This window comes from Gracilinanus agilis, chromosome 4, assembly GCF_016433145.1.
Source record: "Gracilinanus agilis isolate LMUSP501 chromosome 4, AgileGrace, whole genome shotgun sequence".
NCBI classification, from domain to species: Eukaryota; Metazoa; Chordata; class Mammalia; order Didelphimorphia; family Didelphidae; genus Gracilinanus; species Gracilinanus agilis.
In genome coordinates, this window is record NC_058133.1 from 70,373,081 (window position 1) to 70,393,633 (window position 20,553).

Genomic DNA, 20,553 nt, shown 5'->3' on the forward strand with positions numbered 1-20,553 from the left:
CTCACACCCTACACCAAGATAAATTCAAAATGGGTGAAAGACTTGAATATAAAGAAGGAAACTGTAAGTAAATTAGGTGAGCACAGAATAGTATACCTGTCAGATCTCTGGGAAAGGAAAGATTTTAAAACCAAGCAAGAGTTAGAGAAAATTACAAAATGTTAAATAAATAATTTTGATTATATTAAATTAAAAAGCTTTGTACAAACAAAAACAATGCAACCAAAATCAGAAGGGAAACAACAAACTGGGGAAAAATCTTTATAACAAAAAATCCTTACAGAGGTCAAATTACTCAAATATACAAGGAACTAAATCAATTGTATAAAAAATCAAGCCATTCCCCAATTGATAAATAGGCAAGGGACATGAATAGGCAATTTTCAGATAAAGAAATCAAAAGTATCAATAAGCACATGAGAAAGTGTTCTAAATCTCTAATAATTAGAGAAATGCAAATCAAAACAACTCTAAGGTATCACCTCACACCTAGCAGATTGGCTAAAATGATAGCAGAGGAGAGTAATGAATGTTGGAGGGGATGTGGCAAAACTGGGACATTAATGTAATGCTGGGGGAGTTGTGAACTGATCCAACCATTCTAGATGTCAACTTGGAATTATGCCCAAAGAGCACTAAAAGAAGGCCTACCCTTTGATCCAGCCATACCATTGTTGGGTTTGTACTCCAAAGACATCATAGTTAAAAAGACTTGTACAAAAATATTTATAGCTGCGTTTTTTGTGATAGCAAAAAACTGGAAAACGAGGGTATGCCCTTCAATTGGGGAATGGCTGAACAAATCGTGGTATATGCTGGTGATGAAATACTATTTCGTTCAAGGGAATAATAAACTGGAGGAATTCCATGTGAACTGGAAAGACCTCCAGGAATTGATGCAGAGTGAAAGGAGCAAAGCCAAAAGAACATTATACACAGAGACTGATACACTGTGATAAAATTGAACCTAATAGACTTTTGTACTAGCAGCAATGCAATGACTCAGGACAATTCTGAGGGATTTATGGAAAAGAACGCTACCCACATTCAGAGAAAGAACTATATGAGTGAAAACAAAGACGAAAAACAACTGCTTGAACTCATGGGTTGATGCGGACATGATTGGAGATATAGACTCTAAACGACTACACCAATACAACTATTAATAATATGGAAATAGGTCTTGGCTGATGACACATGTTAAAACCAGTGGAAATGCGCGTCAGCTATGGGGAGAGATTGGGGGGGGGGGGGAAGTAAGAACATGAATCATGTAACCATGGAAAATTTTTCTAAAAACTTTTTTTAAATTTAAAAAATTGTACTGAGAAAAGGGTAGACAAATATTAAAATACTGATTAAATAATACAAGGGAACATACTATATTCATAATGTTCTTCAAATTTAAGACTAAAAAAAGACTAATGAGGTTTTTTGGCCTCTCATTAAGAGTAAGAAGCAATAAGGAAACATCTTTAACAAAGATTTATTATAATTGCATAATTTTATAGGTGGGAAAAATCACAAAGAACACCCAGTTTAACCTGCTTCTATTATAAATGAGAAAAGTCAAATAGATTAAGTAACTTGTCCCAAAGTACCCAGCTAGTTACTTGAAGAGGAAGACAAAACCTAGGTCCCTATATGAGCTAGTAAATTGCTCTACTAAACCCTGATGCTTTTATACTGTCACACTGTTATAGTGTCAGAAAGTTCATGGCTAATCATATAAGAGATAACATTAATATTACTTAAAATGAATTATAATTCAAATTTCTACAGAACCAGAAATTTATAAAATTCTTACCATTTAAAAATGGTATCCAAATGATACTAATAATGAATATAAAGCTGCTAGTAAAAGGATTTATATCATTTTTATTTTAATGAAAAATCTGAGTTAATATCTAGTTTTTAATTTTTCTTTATGCTAACATATATCCTAAATATATCAGCATAAATGTCCCAAAAGAAATGAGACAATCAAATTTCAATTACAGTTAAAAGAATAACTTGCTTTAGGTATTTTCTAAGTATGTTAAATCTTCTCTTTCACCATGCTAATGACTACCATTTAGTTATTTCATTATTCAAAGAGACAGCCACTAAGGGATGATTTGTGGGATGAAAACAAAAGCTAATACTCATACTTAGAAAATGCAAACATGACTATGCAATGTTGCATGACAGCATAAAAACCCCAAAATCTCATTTACAATCTTAACTTGTAGATTCAAACACTTTTTGAGTTAGACTTGATATAATGCTAGTTTTAAGATTAAATATTTTAAGATAATAGGTCATACTAAAATAGTGTTTTATGTTTACAAAATATATTTCTCATAAGAACCCTAAGAAGTAGGTAATAATAAATATTTTTATTCACAGTATTTTCACACTTCACAGTGAAGTATTAAATGTTCACAATTGATACTGATGAAGAAAGATCAATCCAAACAGAATTTTAAACAACCTATTATGCACCAACATGGTACTAGCTGCCCGAGAAAACAACAATGAAAATATTCAAGTCCTTGCCTTCAAAGAGTTCATATTATAGAGGGGGAGACACCATGTACATTTAAGTGTGTACATATATAAATATAAATACATACACACACTAAGTACAAGATAATTTAAAGTGATATCTTATATAACTAGGAAAAGGGAAAGAAATAAAGACACCGTGGAGGTAGAATTAAGACTTTTTCATAAATAATGCTTCACTCTGGTTTCTACTGCCCAATATAGAATGAAAACTCCTAGAGAGCAGGTCATTTTTATATTTGTATCTTCAGCAGTTAGGAGAGTGGCAAGTATGTAGCAATTAATAAATGCTCATTCATTCATTCATTCATTTATTCATCATCAGGCAACTCATTGGGTTTTGGGGGTAAGAAAATGGAGGATGACTCCAAGGTTGAGTATCTAATTTATTGGATTATTCAAAACTAGTCTTCACTCATTCCTGTATTACTGTTAAAATTTTTTTTTAATCTCAATATCTTTATATCAAATGGTTCACTTTTTTACCTTTATAGATTTAATTTACAGGCTGGCTTCATCAGTCAATTAACTAGAACTTAAGTGCCCACTATGAACCAAGAACAATACTAGGGACTAGGATAGAAAGAAAAGTGAAAGATAATCTCTGGGGGGAGAGGGGAGTTTGACTTATAAACAATTATTTACAAACAAAATACATATAGCCTAAAGAGATAATTAAGAGAAGGTAGACACCAACTTTATGGATGATTGAAAAAAGAGTTCCTTTAGGCAAAGTTTTACCTGGGACTTGAAGGAACCCAGGGAAGTGATGGGAGAAAAAAGCTAGTGAAAATTCATGGAATTTGGAGATGGAGTATATTCTGCAATAAATAAGAAGGAAGCCAGTTTTCATTGGATCAAAGGGACATATATGGAAGGAGAGAAAGGGGAGAAAAAGGTATAGATGTCTGGAAAGATAAGAAGAGGTCAAGTAATGAAGGTCTTTGAATGTCAAATAGAAGATTTTATAGTTATATTTGATCCTAAAGGTGACAGGGAACCACAGATGTTTAATGTATAAGGAAGTAGCATGGTCAGAATGTTAACTTTAGGGAAATCAATTTTAATAGCTTAGTGGATGATAGAATAGAAGAGACTTATGGAAAGTTATTATTAATTTGTACCTCCTTATTCTCCCAAAAGTCTTTTGATTTTCAAATTCAAATGGTTTGATTTTAGGGCTGAATTTCCCATTTGGCTGTTATCCAATGAAAAAAAAGGTCTTTAAATATCAGATAAGTTTGTATCTGATCTAGAGCAGGGGCTTGAAATCTATTTTTTACATGGCAGAACCTTTTGGAAGTCTGTTAAAACTTATGACCTCTTTTTAGAATAATTTTTCAAAAGCATAAAGTAAATTACATAGAAAGAAATTAATTATATTTAAATCAAGGCATCAAAATTTATTTTTTTAAACTTCAAAGACTCCAAGTTAAGACACTCCTCTCTTTCTCTTACTTCAGGGAGTCACTGAAGTTTCTTGCATTGGGAACTGATACTCAATCACACCTATCTATTCTTTAGAAAGATTCCTCTGAAATCAGAGTGGAGGGAGAAGATTGAAAGAGAAGACATCAATTAGAAAGTTTGTGTAATGGGGGCAGTTAGGTGACTCAGTGGATAGAAGCAGGCCTAGAGACAGGAAAGCATGGGTTCAAATTTGGTTGTAGATACTTCCTAGCTTTGTGACCCTGAATAAGTCACTTAACCCCCACTGGCCTTTACAGCTCTTCTGCCTAGGAACCAATACAAAAAAATTGATTCTAAGACAAAAGATAAGGATTTACTATAAAAAAAAAGTTTTAATTTTTAAAAAGAAGTTCATGCAATAGTCTGGATAAGATAAGGGCCTGATACAGGATAAGCAAGTTGAGAAAACAGGACTAATAAGAGACATGACCTGAAAGTTTGCCAAATTTATATATATATACATATATAAACAGTTATAAAAATATGTATTTTAATAACTGTTCATTAGTTTAAAGAGATGAAAAATTGAAATTTAAGAGATTTAGACTGAATATATAGATTTGAAAGTAATGTTTGTAGAAATAATAAGGGAACCAAAAAAAAGTACTGAGTTCCCCAAAAAAGAAAATATGGAAAAAAGAAATGCCAGATTCTCATAGCAGTCATATCTAAGGGAAATTTGTTCCAGCAAATTAGATCAGAAAAGAATAGTCAGGCAGGCAAGACGAGAACAAGAAGATATAAGTATCACAGAAGCCAAGAGAAGATGAGGTGGTCAAATGTATCCAAAAAGTATAAAAATGAAAAAAAATTAATCAACAAATTCTTAAAAGAGACAGAGATAAAACCTGTGCCTGTTATTTTAAAAGGACAGAAACTTTCAGATGAAAATTTTGTTATTAATATTTGGTTGTTTCAGTTGTGTCCAACTCTGTGTGATCTCACTTGGGTTTTTCTTAGCAACAATACTGGAGTAGTTTGCCATTTCTTCTCCAATGGGTTAAGAGAAACAGGGCTAAGCCTATGGTCATATAACTAGTAAGTGTTCCAGGTCTCATTTGAAATCAGATCTTCCTGACTCTAGGCCTGGTGCTCTATCCACTGAGCCACCTAGCTGCCTCCATAGTCAGTTTTCTTAATATAGTAATATTCCATTATCATGTACCACAATTTGTTAAGCCATTCTCTGATTGTAGCAATTCTTTGCTACTACAAAAAAAGTACTGCTATGATTATTTTGGTATAGATGGGACCTTTCTTTTACAAATCACTAATTTCCTTGTTATATACGTCTATTATTAAAAAGTAAATATTATAGTAAGTAAATGTTACTCACAATTTTGGACACAGAGATGTACAAATACACACATCTGCATATATTCATGTATTTACACATAAATATAAATGTGTCCATTTACATACACATATATGTATGGGAAGGGTTGTACATTTTTAAGCAAAAGTAAAGACAGAGGTGGTTAGAGGGCAGGAACATAATATAGTGAAGGGAGAGCCATGTCTTAAAGCCAGGAAGATCTCATTATCAAATGAGTACCAGATTTGCCTATAAGCACACTTTGGAAGTGTGATTTAACCTCACAGCATCACTGGCAATTATACTAGATTTGCATTTGCAGAAGAAATATCCTCATCAGACGCTACCATACAATATACTCCAATACAAAGGAAAGCATTCTTAGATTTGGAATCAGAAAATACAACTTCAAATTCTGCCAGTTTCAAAAATCTGTGACCTTGGGCAAGTCACTTAACATTTGTAGGTCTCATTTTCCTTATCCACAAAATAAAAAGGTTGGACTAATTAGTTTATTCCAGTTCTAAAACTATAATCCCATAAGGCAAAACAACAACAAAAACAAGTTTCATGTACAATGATTCTAATTTAATTAGGAAGAAACTAGGAGACAGTATTGGAAAGTCCCAAAAATAGGCCAAGAAGTTTGGGTTGGTCAAAAGAATACTAAACTTCAAATCAAGAAAGAGTGCTAAACTTCAAGCCAGGTTTCAGCCTCATCCTCGGTTCTTTCTTCATCTGGAATAAGAATATGGCACAAGACTTCACAGGAATAGTGTAAATTAAAGTGAAATAATGTATGTGAAATACTTTGTAGACTTTCAAAAACAATATATATTTTATCACCGTTTCATTAAAGGCCTAAGTTCTAGGCTGCAAGATAGAGCTACATAGAGCAAATTTTTGTCAACACCAACCTTCCTAATCTCTACCAAACTCCTCTCCAAACAACTTTAAAATAATGTCTCAAAAGATGCAGTATATACAAAAAGATGGAGCAAAACAAATTTCTACTCCAAAAAAAGAAAAATCTGTCATATTGGGGTGGAAGTAGAATACAGCACAGCACAGGCAATACCCCAGGAAGATACCAGAAGCAAGCCTTAGGGATAAGTGAACTAGCAGCAGCAGCTTCTGGAGCTCTTAGGCCTGTGTTGGCAAAGATGTGATAAACATGCCCTGGTGTGCAGGAGGGGCCTAGCTCTGTTCCCCCTCTCCATCAAGTCTGAGACATTTTTGCATGCCCCACCTCTCTGCCCAGCAGACCAACATGAGCACTTCCTCCCTCCACTCTCCAGAGTAGTGGGGGGTGGGGGGGTGGCAGGGGCAGGTGGCCTCATAGGTAGCTTAAAAGTGCAATTTGGGCACATAATCTCTAAAAGGTTTGCCAACACTTTTGGCAATGTAGTTATAGTAAGGAAGTCAGATAAATGAACAGAAAGAGATTTCAAGGGTTCCTCTGAATGCACTGGGTGTAGCATTCTTGCACTGCCCATACAGAAATCAAAGTTGCAGTCTTGCACTGCCCATACAGAAATCAAAGTCGCAGTCCCAGGGCAGGGAGAAATAGCAGCATTCAAGAGCTTATGGTCACAAAGAAAGAATATCCATGTCATAGTCTCCAGGCAGAAAAGAGTACTTATGGTCTCTCACAGATCAGAGCATAGGCTAGGAGAATAGAAAGCATATCTTTACTTATATCATACCACTTTGGAAGAACTGAAAAGTTATGAGCCCCCAGAAATAGCTCTGAAAACAGCTACAGAAAAAATTGGTGCTTTGGACAATGTTCCTCCTCCAACAAATAGATTAGAAAAATGAGCAAACTACCAAAAAAAAAAAAAAAAAAAAAGAACCTGGTCATATAAAGTTACTATGTTGACAGAGAAGATCAAAACAAATTCAGAAGACAACAAGGTCAAAACTGCTACACCTAAAGACTCAGGTTCAAAAAGAATTCATGGTAGAACTCAAAAAAGATTTTAAAAATCAAATAAGAGAGGGGAAAGAAAAATCAGGAAAAGAAAATGATACAAGAAAGAAATGAAAAAAAAATGTTTTGTTAAAGGAGGTATAAAAATACTGAGGAAAAAAAACACCTTGAAAAACAGAATAGGAGTCAGATGGCAAACACACATACATCCACAGAAAAGAAGGCTGTAGGAAATAGAATTAGTCAAATGAAAAAATATATATATACAAAAATTGAATGAAGAGAAGAGCCTCTTAAAAAGTAGAATTAGCCAAATAGAAAAGTAGGTACAAGAAATTACTGAGAAAAAAATTCCTTAAAAATTAGAATTGGGCAAGTAGAAGCTAATGAGACATCAAGAAACAAAACCAAAATAATGATAACAATTGAAGAGAATGTGAAATATCTTGTTGGAAAAATAACTGACCTAGAAAATAGATCTAGGAGAGATCATTTAAGAATTATGAGACTACCTAAAAGCCATGACCAAAAAGAGTCTAAATATCATCTTTCAAGAAATTCCCAGACATTCTCCAATCAGAGAGTAACATGGACACTGAAACAATGTATATTGACTGCTTCCTAAAAGAGATCTCAAAATGAAAACTTCCAAGAATATATTAGTGAAATTTGAAAACTCCTACGTCAAGGAGTAAATACTGCAAACAGAATTCATGAAACAATTCAAATATCACAGAGACATGGGATAACATCAGATATAGCAGTTTCTAAATTAAAGGATTAGCCAGGACAATTCTGAGGGACTTATGAGAAAGAATGCTATTCATATCCAGAGAAAGAATCGCGGAAGTAGAAACTAAGAAGAAAAACAACTGCTTGATCACATGGGCCGATGGGGATATGATTGGGGATATAGACTCAAAGTGATCACCCTAATGCAAATATTAATAAAATGGAAATAGTTCTTGATCAATGACACATGTAAAACGCAGTGAAATTGCTCATTGGCTATGGGAGGGAGATGGGATGAGGGGAGGGAAAGAACATGAACCATTTAACCATGGAAAAATATTCTAAATTAATTAAATAAATATTTTCAAGTAAACACTAATTAATTGATTGATTGATTGATTGATTGATTAAAGGATTAGAAGGCTTGGACTATGATATTCTGGAAGGCAAAGGAGCTAGGGTTAAAACTATGAATTACCTACCCAGCAAAACTTTCTAGGAAAAAATGTTTTTTTTCTGATTTCTGATTTCATCATTTCTGATGAAAAGATCAGAGCTGAATAGAAAATCTGACCTTCAAATATAAGACTCAAGGGAAACATAAAAAGGTAAATAGGAAAGAGAAATCAAAAGGGATTTAATGAGATTAAACTGTTTACATTCCTATATATGAAGATGATACTTGTAACTTCCAATAACTCATTATTAGAGAAGTTAGGAGTATACAAAGAGAGGTATGAAGTGGATATGATGAAATGATATCCAAAAAATTAAAGGAGTGAAATGAAAGAAGTGGTACTCAGAAGCAAAGCATATTTAAGGAGAGACAGGTTGAAAGGAGAGAGAGTAGGATAAACACAGGCAAATAGGATGGAGGGAATATACACATTAATCATTAACAAGAAAAAAAAATTACAGTAAACTTTTCTGACAAAGGCCTTATTTATGAAATATATAGACAACTGAGTTGAATTTATACAAGTCATTCCCCAATTGGTAAATAGTCAAAAGATGGGTTGTTTTCTGATGAAGTAATCAAAGATATCTATAGTCATGAAAAAATAATCTAAATAACTAATGATTAGAGAAATGCAAGTTAAAACAATTCTGAGGTACCATCTCATAACTATCAAATGGGTTAATATGAGAGAAAAAGAAAATTACAGAAGTTGGAAAGGTATGTGGGAAAAATGAGACACTAAAGCACTGCTGGTGAGTTGCAAACTACTTCAACAAATCTGGAGAAAAATTCAGAACTATGTCCAAAAGGCTAGAGAAATATGCATACTTTTTGATCCAATGATACTGCTTCTACATCTGTACCTCAAAAAAAATTAATTAGGACTAGCTCTTTATTCGGTGGCAAAAAATGGGAAGTTGAAGGGATGTCTATCAAATAGGGAAAGGCTACACAAGGTGTGGAACATGATTGAGATGGAATACCATGGTACTATAAGAAAGAGAATGACATGAACTGATACAAAGTGAAAAGAGCAGAACCAGGAGAACACTATTCACAGTAATAGCAATAGTGTAAAAGGATCTACTGAGAATGACAGCTACTCTCAGTTATACAATAACCCAAAATAATTCTGAAGGATTTAACAATAAAAAATGCTAAGAACCACCAAGAAGTATGATGGAGTCTGAATGCAAATTGAAGCATATTATTTTAAATTGTTTGTTTTTGATATATGTTTTCTTCCACAAAATGATTAATATAGGAATGTTTTGTATGATGGCACAGGAAAAAACCTTTATCAAATTGCTTGCCATCTCAGAGAAGGGGGTAAGGACTAATTGAATTTGGAAATAATTTTTGAAAATGTTAAAAATTATTTTTACATATTAAGTAGGGAAAAAACAAAAGATTATTTTTAATGGAAAAAGTGGAAAAGTACCCATATTATTGAAATAATAAATCCTTGAACTACTAAAGTCAACAAAAGAAATATAAAGTATTATTATTCAAACATCAGGATTCAACAAAGTGATATGAAGAACTCTCAATAATCTTCCCTAGCGTCTAATTCTCAGATCTATTTATTCAGCCCTTTTCTACTGACCTCTATTTAGTCTCATATCACCAATTACGCAATGGACATCTCAAACTGGATGTCTTATGAATGTCTCAAAGTCAATTAATAAAAAACTGAACTCATTTTCTTTTTCCTAAAATTGTCCCTCTTCCCAGCTTTCCTATAATAGTTGAGGGCAATACCACTATCCCAGATACCTAAGCTCACAAACTCTATGTCTTCACAGATTCCTTAGTAACATTCATCACACATATCCACAGTTTCCTTGTTTTATAGTTTCTATCTTCATTTTTCTCTCTACCTGTAAAAATATAATCCTAGCTATTCCTCATACAGGCCTTCTCTCATCACCTCACCCTCGAAGACTACAACAAACTTCTCTATAATCGATCTACCTGCCTCAAGTCTCCCCACTCCAGACCATCTTCCACTCAGTTGCCAAAGTAATCTTATTAAAACTCAGGTTTGATCATATTACTACTCAATAAGCTCCAGTAGCACCTAATACCTTCAGAATTAAATATAAAAATCATTTGCCCTTGAAAGATTTTCACAACCTAAAACTCTTCCCAGTTTTCTTACACTTTACTCCTCTCTATGTACTCTGCAATCCAAGGACACTATCCTAGCTATTCCTTGCACAAGAATTCTCTCTTTACTCCATGCCTTTTCAATGGCTATCTCCCATCTTTGGAATGCTGTCCTTCCAAACCTCAACATCCTAACTTCCTCAAGATTCAACACAAATCTCATCTTCTAAAAGAAGCCTTTCCTGGTTCCCCCAACTGCTAGTGCCTTTCTTTTGAATTTATCTTCAATTTATAATGTGTGTACCTTGTGTGTACAAAGTTAGTTGTATGTTGTCTTCCTCATTAAAATATGAGTTCCTTGAGATCAGGGACTTTATTTTCACTTTCTTTGGCTGTTCAGTACTCAAAACAATGCCTGTGTCATAGTAAGCATTTTATAAATGTTTGACTGATTGACTATATTCTGAACCTAATGATAAAGATAATTTTTCTACTGGAAGGACAACTGTATGACAAAGTTTTAAAATTTCTTGTGTTGTAAGATTTCAAAGTGTTTTAAAAATAACATAATGGCCATTATATAATTAAACATAAATATTTTAAAATGCGATTCTCAAAAGCTACCTATAAATCAAATCAAATTTAACTTTACTCAGTTTTCCCCACTACTATCAACTATTGCATTAGTCACACTATACCTGGGGGGAAGGGGAAGCAGGGTCCTGAAATGAAAGCTCTTTGAATAAAACATCGATAGATAGATAGATAGATAGATAGATAGATAGATAGATAGATAGATACTAAAACAGTATATAAACTGAAAAATAATGCTGAATATGAGTAATATTCAAATTTTATGTAGGTCAAATTTTAGGAAGGAAAAGATAGCTTTCATTGAGACAATATGGGATATAAACAATTGAGACATATTCTTATCAAAAGACTTTGTTCCTAAAGACATATAATCACACTTCCTAGTTAGAAGGGACCTCAGTATGACTCATAGTCCATAAAGAATCTCTACTACTACTATATACCAAGTAAGTGGTCATCTAGTCTTTCCTCAAAGATCTCCAGTGAGCAGAAATCCACTAGCTCGAAAGGCAACCCATTCAACTTTTTGACAATTATAAATGTTAGGCTTTTCCTTATATTTCCTTATATAATAAATAAAAATATCATATTCCATATATATACGTATGTATATGAAATAAGTTTTTTTATTAACTTCTCACTAGTCCTAGTTCTGTCTAGTAGATCTTGGAAAAACAATTTAAACTTGCTTTCACCTATAAACCTTTTTAAAAATTGCATTTACGTCTCCTTTTCAATCTTTTCTTCTCCAAGCTAAAAATCACCAGGTCCTTTAAACAATTCTTCATTTTTGTGTTGTTGTCCCTTTACTATCAAGGCTAACTTCCTCTAGATAAGTCCAGATTGTCAATGTCCCTTATGAAAGGTTGTACCTATTAGTAGATAGATTTAAATCATATACAACTCTGCAACTGCTCTTCAGACATTCAGCCCTACTACTGCTACAGACATTGATAGTATATTAAGAGACAATTTTAATTGTTGTCCTTTGATAAAGAAATTGATAAAGTTGCCTTGATAAAGATGAAAAATTATCTTTCCTGCCTAAATTGAAAAAAAAAAAGATAAGACAGAATAATACCACCTTAATACTTCTAAAAATATTCCTATACCTGTTTAAATACATGCCTTACACAGGGTAAGATTAAAGAAAAGACAAATAAAAAAGACAAAAAACTCTTCCACTTACTGCCTCCAGCTGCTTTTTCTTTTGAACAAGTAGTTCCAACATCAGGTTGACATTAGGTAAATCAAGGTTATCTTGATCAGTTCCCAATAAATCTTGAAATATTTGCCATCTGTGACCATTCTGAAATAGAAGAAATGAAAAGAGAGAGGAAATACAAAATCTTAACTCATAAAAATCATATTCTAGATGCTACTATAATACATTTAAAAATGTAAGATCTTTAGTTTATTATGTCGCCTTCAAAATTATACTACTACATTCCTTGCTGCTGATTCCCTACTAAAGGCTTTAAATTCCCTTCTGGATGAAATTTCAACATTCTAACTTCACCCTCATGAATATGTCTTTGTATCTTTCAAAACAAGTCTTCTTCGTGACTCTTTTTAATTGGCATGTTCATGCCAAAAATAATCAAAATGGTCATTCACTCTAAAATAAAATGATAAATTCGTATGTATTATTATAATGGAACACACACAAACATACAAGTGTTAATTAATTATCTTAATTAAAAGCAAAAAGTATTTTCATACTCTATCATGACCATCAAGAAAACTTAAGTTTTTAGAAGCTAAATAATTGAAATTGAATATTTTCTACAAGAAGCACATTTCCATTTGAGATAATTCAGTTTTCTAAACTCACTGCTATGGCTTAAGTATATCAACCCCTATGGCAAGTGACAAAATTTAAATCTTATTAGAGTTTAAGGCTCCAAAGAAAGAACTCTATTACTAAGACAATTCCACCACTGATACTAGCAGCAAAGAAACAAAAACTTCAACCCAATTCTGATCCAAGAAACAGGTATAGACCTAGGTTAAACTACTTAATAGGCACTTCAGTCTCAGAGAATTTTTGAAAATTAATTAGTGTATTTCATTAAGAAGTATATGTTTATACATACAAGATGTGCTGTAAGGTCTCTGTTGAGTAAAAATGTGGAACAATTTCCACAAATCTTTAATTTTTTTCTCAAATTATAAAATTCACAACCAAAAAGTAAATAATAAAAGATTCTAGTGAAATGGAATATAGAGGAATGAATAAAAAGGAAATTATTTTTTCATATGACTTGGGACTAGTTTGAACAAAGTCTATGTTGGACAAAAATATTGCATTGGGGTATAGCATTCATTCCAAAAATGTGCTACTATATGCAGGACATCCTACTAGCATAAAGAAAAAATAATAACATTGATCCTTTATGTGTTGATTCTCTCACACAGGCAAACACATTTTCCTGAATTATTAGTCACATTAAATAAAAGCAAAGTCATTACTTACAATGCCAAAAATCTGCAGTCAAGGCAATAGTAATTCATTTTCACTTTCTGATCAAATTGAGTGATGATATGAAGAACTAGCATACAACTACAGAAGGACTTTCTTTAAAATATTCAGCAGCATTTCATTGCTTAGTAATCTAGTAGCAAGTTTTAGTTTCATGGACTACATTTTACTGAATTAAATAGGTTTGAGTTCCAGACCAGATCATCTGAATAAAATATGTGAAGATTTCAAAGAGTAAAAAATTACTCTTAAGATTAATTCTGCACAATAGAGTTTAAAAGGTAGTTATTACCGTTATTATAATTACTGTTAATGATCATGAGAGCTTAAGTAGTTCTTTCAAGGATCTATTTGGTAAGATAACATGTGGTTGCTTGAACCAAATGTAAATGAAAATCCGTTTAGGACTAGTCCTCCAAAATAGAAAGTTTTTTGGAGAGATCCTCAAAAATCTTTTTGCACAATAATTTCATATTCTTTTTCTCAATTCCCATTCTTTTTTTTAAAATCCCACTTCATTCCCATAAGGACTTATGCTAATCAAATTTAATACTTACTAAATGCTTACTACCAAAAGCATAATTGATTAGACAGGTAGATAAAAAGGTTACCTAAAAATATGGTCACTGTCATCATGAATTTGAGAGTCTAGGGAGCCCAATTCTACTTTAGTGAGAACCTACCAATAGGACAAGATAGTCACACAAAAATAAGTATAACAAACTACAGTATGTAATTTTCAAATTTTAATTGGGAAATACTACTAAAAAGAATGACTTTCCTTTAGTTGGATCAATAATAAGCTATTCAAATTTTTTTAAGATTAAAGAGTTAGGCAAAAAAAATGAGTTATAAAAAGTAGTAAAAAAGAGTTGAAACATACGGTGCTACTCACTGAATGGTCCAACTTGAACCTCTTTTCCTCAAATCTTTGCTTCTGTTTGAGAATGAGTTCATTCACTGGGAAGAAAAATAATTTATTATTTTAATATATATATATACATATATATATATCAGGCTTGGCTATTTTATTTAGTTGAACCATATTAATTTCACAAGTATAAAACTATAAGCTAATATAAAACAGAAAATATAGACTTTTCCTCTTGCTTTATTTACTATTAACCATTTTAAAGAATGGACAAACATTCAAACATATAAGGTTTTAAAATTTTGGCGGCAGCTCGGTGGCTCAGTGGATTGAGAGCGAGGCCTAGAGATGGGAGGTCCTAGGTTCAAATCTGGCCTCAGACATTTCCTAGCTATGTGACCCTGAGCAAGTCACTTAACCCCCATTGCCTAGCCCTTACCACTCTTCAGCCTTAAAACCAATATAAGGTATTGATTCTAAAACAGAAGATAAGGGTTTAAAAGAAAAAGATTTGTAAAAGACTCTATACATTACCTCATTTGATTCAATGAAATTCAATTCAATGAAATAGATAGTCAAATCTAATTGCTTCTTCTTAATCCTAACCCTTCTTGATTTCAGCTTGACATTGTTTACCATTTCCCCCTTCCTAAATGCTCTCTTCTTTCTGGGTTTTAGTGACATTGTTCTCCTCCTACCCATCTGACCACTTGCTATTTATCAGGCTCCTTTTTAGAAACATCTGCTATTTCCCACCCCCTAATTATGAAGCTTATTATTATTCCTATTCAGTTCTCCCTTTTTTGATCTAATCAGCTCTCATGAATTCAACTATTATTTCTAACCAAACTTGGTCTCTCACCTGGGCTCCAAATGCACATTAACCAAACTGCTTACTGGACATTTTGGACTAAATGTTTATAGGCCTTTAAAATCCAACATTTTCCAAACAGAAATATTATCTTTCCACTAAAATCCATCCTTCCTCTATACTTCTTTATTTCTGTTGAAGCCATGATCAGCCTTTCTTCCAGTTTCCCAAGCTTACAACTTTAGCATTATTTTTAACTCTTCCCTCATCTCACATATACAACAAGGTGCAAATTTTGTTCATTCTATCTTCAGTCTCTTACACCCATCTCCTCCTCTCTATTCAAACAGCACTTGAAAAAAATCTTCTAAATGGTCTCCATGCTTTTAGTCTTTCCCTTTCCAATTCAACCTCTACACAACTGTCCAAGTGATATTCCAAAGGCACAATTCTGGCCATCTTTTACTCAATAAATTCCAATGACTCTATCTAATACCACTATAATCAAATGCAAACTCTTCTATTCAATTTTAAAGTTCTCCTCAATCCTGCTCCAACAATCTTATTTTCAGCATTTTCAAACTGGATTTCTTGCTGTTCCTTACACACGTTTTCTCCTCCTGTTTCCCACCTCTACACTAGTAGTCCTAAATACCAGGAATGTACTCCCTTTCAACTTTAACTTTAAAATCCCTAGTTCTCATCAAAGCTCAGTTGGATCACTACTTCCTAAAGGTTTTTCCCAATTCTTCATTTGCTGATGTCTTCTCTAATAAAATTATCTGATATGTTTTTGTATATACTTTCTCATATACTTTTATGTGTCCCCTTCTGGAGAACAAGTGTTCCTCAGAAGGCAAAAATCATTTCATTTCTGTCTTTGCCCAGCTCATGGCAGGCCTTGAATAGACTCAGCAGAGTAACTGATCCTTACTTGGGGCTACATTGTGAATGGTTTTCAGTATCAAAGAGAAAAGTTTATATTTGATCATAACATCAACAGGGAGGCAGTGGGTTCACTGAGTGGGAGTGACACGGTCAGGTCATCAGAGTATATGGTGAGATTTCAGGCAAGAGAAATCAATCAGAAAACCACTGCAAGAGTCCACAGGAGGTAGCATAATGGAAAAGTATCAAAGCTTGAATCAAGAAGATCTGAATCTAAAACCTGCCTCAAATAATTACTAGGTGTGTGATCCTGAGGTTATCAATTAATCTATCTGGACCTCAGTTTCTTTAATAGCACCTACCTCAAAAGGTTGTTGTAAGGATCAAATGAAATGTATGTAAAACACTTTACAAACCTGAAAATGCTATATAAATGCTAGCGATTAGTAGTAGTAGTAGTTCTAGGCACCATTATTTAATAGGAAAGTGATAGACTGGAGAGCATTCAGATACAGGAAACTAGGAAAATAAAGTTCATGTCCCATAATAATTGTGTTAGGGCATTAGGAATGTTCAGTTTGGTAGGGAAAATATTTATACAGGCATGACAACTGTCTTTAAATATATGAAAAGTTAGGCTAGTTCTGCATAGTCCCAGAGTGCAGAGCTAAAAGCGATGAGTAGAAATTACAAAGAGGCAGATTCAGGCTTGTTAAAAAAAAAAAATTCCTAACAATTTGTGCCATCCAAAAAATGAAAGTAGCTGCCTCAGGAAAGAATGGATTTTCCCCTCATTGAAAATTGCCAAACAAATGTAAAATGATTTTTAAGTTATTTTATAAAGGAATTTGGATTAGCTGACATTTCAATTCTGAGATTATATGCCTATACATTGTTATAATAATAGTCTAACCAATAGTTTATGTAAATAGCATGATCTTTCACAAAATTAATTTGTAAAGATACCTGCTTAATGACTAGGTGAAGAAGTGAGTATATGCCAATAATGGTTATCAACAAGCTAAATTCTACCTGGATTATAAGTAAATTTAATTTTAAATCACTTGCCACATTCTTTTCAATCAACACATCATAGTATTTCCAATTGAACTTTACATGAAATCATCATGAGTTATAAGAATTTAAGGACAAAAAGATAATTCAATTCAACATTTAAATTATTAATTGCCTACTGTAGACAGAGAACTGTTCTAGACAAAATTTAAATAAGATATATTCTTGTGGAGCTTACAGGACTCTAAAGCAATGACAAAATAAACAGGTATTTTTTGAAATTATATTAAATGGATAGAAACAGAATCAACAAAATATTATATGAAGTTCCTAGATAAAGTAAGTTACCAGTTAAGGTGGTAGGGCAGTACAGGAAGAGAATTCCTAGAAGAGGTGGCATTTGAGATGAGTTTTTAAAAATGAGGAAGCATTCAACAATTAGGGTGACTACTGTTTATACCTCTCTTGTGCTATCTTTGTGGGGAAAGGGAAGGCTCCTGGAGGGAAGGGGGAGCTATGTGTAAATAAATACCTCCAAATAGTAGCTCAGCCTACTCATGAATCTAAAAGCCCTGGAAGATCTTTATCTTTGCTAAGTCAGTTATCACTCTAATAGTATTGTCTGTCCTAAGTCTTGATTTTGGAGCAGTAATACTGCCAACCCATTATGGGACTTATCAAAACAACACACACACACACACACACACACACACACACACACACACACACACACACACACACACACACACATATAACAAATATACACTCACCCCTATAAACCCAAGGCTTTTGGGAAAATAATGGTAATAGTGGGTTTTCCTGTTTCATATTACCTTATTCTACATTTGCCTATACCGTATTACTTGGATTTATACAGGTAAATAACACTGAGGCCTAATTTTAGCCTTAAGTCTTTATGTCTTTGCTCCCCAATTACAAGACAACAGGGACTATGTCCTTTGATAGGAAAACTGTAATTATTCAAATATAGCTAGGTCGTTTTATCTATAAGTTAAGGGACTAGAGGTTCAATATTAAATCTTTGATCCTATGAACTTACACAGACTGAAATGAGCAGAACTAGGAGAACAAAATACACATCTACAAGACTACAAAGAAAAATAACTCTTCGGGACTTAAGAATTCTAATTGCTGCAATGACCAACCAGGGCTCAAGAGGACCAATGATGATACATGCTACCCATCTCCCAACAGAAACATAAAGGACTCAAAATATGGAATCAGATATGCATTTTCAGCATACATTTTCAGACATGCTGACTGTATGAATTGTTTTATTTGACTATGCTACATCATTTCTATCAAGTCCCTCAAGGATCATAACACTTGTTACAAAGGAGATTGGTTTGTTTTGGGTTTTTTTTTTTTTTAATTAATGGAGGAGTGGAAAGAAGAGGGGAATTGGTGATGGTGACAGTGATCCCAAGACTTCTGGTCAAGATGGAAGGCAAACAGGTGAGCTTTTTGAACAGCTATTCCAGAAAAAAAAATATCACATCAGGATGATGTTCAAGAAATCAAATGAGACCTATTTTTAAGAATTTGTGCTGCACTCTTCCCTCTTTTCCTCCCAAAGGTCGGCAACCTTTTTGGCCGTGAGAGCCATAAACAGGAGCCATAAACACCTGAGGATGGAGGTGGAAGGCACTGGAATATGGGGTGGGGGCTGAAGGGCCCCCTGAGGCACATCCTGGGGCTCTGCCCAGACTGGCTGGTCAGAAGTGGAGCCAGATATGGCTTGAGAGACATATGTTGCCGATCCCTGCTCTACAGGGATAGCTCAGATTGCCTCTTATATTGAGGAAAATTCTGAAGAGACTGTGGTATATGAGTTTAGTGGACTAGCCATAAAAAATGAAGAAAGGGATAATTTCAGAGAATCCTGGAAAGTAGGAAACAAGACAGAATGAGATTAATAAAACCAAAAGAACAATTTATAAAATGACAACAACATTAAAAACAACAACTCGGAAAGGATTTGAAACACCTTAACACAAAAGAGAACAAAAGGAAGCAGATAAAGGCAGGAAATTTAAATACTGTGTAAAATTTATTATATACTATTTAAAAAAAACAAATTTAATAGTATGAAAAGGAGACTCAGTTTTATATACAATATTCTTTTTGTTCTCATAAACACATTTTCATACCTATAAAATATTTAATATTTATTTAAATTCAGAATTTAAAAATTTAAAAGGAAGTTTGTTTTTTGTTGGTTTTTTTTTTTTTTCAAATGGCCTTCTGACTATCCCTATGACAGGGAAATCACAAGAAAGAATCAGGCCCTGCAGATCAATGTATTGGGGGGTAAGGTAGGGAGGCCACACACCAGGTCTAATCAAGCACTCTTATGAGCCCTGGGGGTCACTGCAGGGGAAAGGAGAAAATCAATCACTGTGTGGGAGTGGGTGGGGGTGGGCAGGAAGTATTGCTAAGCTACAATACCAGCATGAAAACCAACATCCTATAGGATCTTTATCAGTTACAAGCAGGGGACAGAATCAATCCAGCTGAGGTTTAGGCCAAGAAAAAGAGAGAGACCAGTCAAGGCCCGAATTCACAACGAACCACCAAGTGAGTGAAATAGAAGCTAGAGATTGAGGCAGAATTTGGAATTCCTAATACCAACCACCCTTACAGGGATTAACAATAACATCCAGACTACAGAGAAGATACAACTAAACAAAGCTTACCCAATTCATTCAAGAATGATGGAGAGAAAAGTCAAAACACAAAATCCCAATCCCTTAATTTAGACTAAATAGATAAAGAGAAGATACCAAAAACATAAATGAAGAAATATTATGGGATAAAGGAAGCCAAAAGAAAAGAATAACCCCAAAACTATATTTGGGAAGGGGAGGGAGGGACTATAAGTCAAGATGAAACAAATTTTGGCCACAACCAACATAACAGAGAGAAAATAGTGGAATACGATTTATCAAAAGGTAAAAGATAAACATTTATTTCCAAGAATAACTTATTCTATAAAATCTACAGGAGGAAAAATGGCTTTTTAGTAGAACAGGGAATTTCTGAGGATTCCTGATGAAAATACCAGAGCTGAAGACACAATATGAAATGCAAAGACAACAGGCTAGAGAATCATAGAAAGGTAAATACATAGAGTAATTGGGCAGGGCTAAACAATGATGAAGGGCTGTGTTCTAATGAGGAGAATAAAGTATCCCTTCAAGATCATTAGATTAATCTTCAAGGGTTACAGAGAAGAGGAGGGTAGGGTAGGGTAGGGTAGGGTAGGGTAGGGTAGGGTAGGGTAGGGTAGGGTAGGGTAGGGTAGGG

General features: G+C 33.6%; 1 protein-coding gene across 1 annotated transcript in view; it reads right to left on the bottom strand.

The window, feature by feature from the left end:
* The window catches only part of COP1 (COP1 E3 ubiquitin ligase), a 317,833-nt gene that overhangs the window by 252,742 nt on the left and 44,538 nt on the right, over window positions 1-20,553 (bottom strand). Inside the window, exons 4-5 of the mRNA XM_044674889.1 lie at window positions 14,526-14,602; window positions 12,350-12,469 (exon numbers count right to left, since the gene is read on the bottom strand). Coding sequence (XP_044530824.1) covers window positions 12,350-12,469; window positions 14,526-14,602 — 197 coding nt within the window. The remainder of the gene's footprint in view (window positions 1-12,349; window positions 12,470-14,525; window positions 14,603-20,553) is intronic.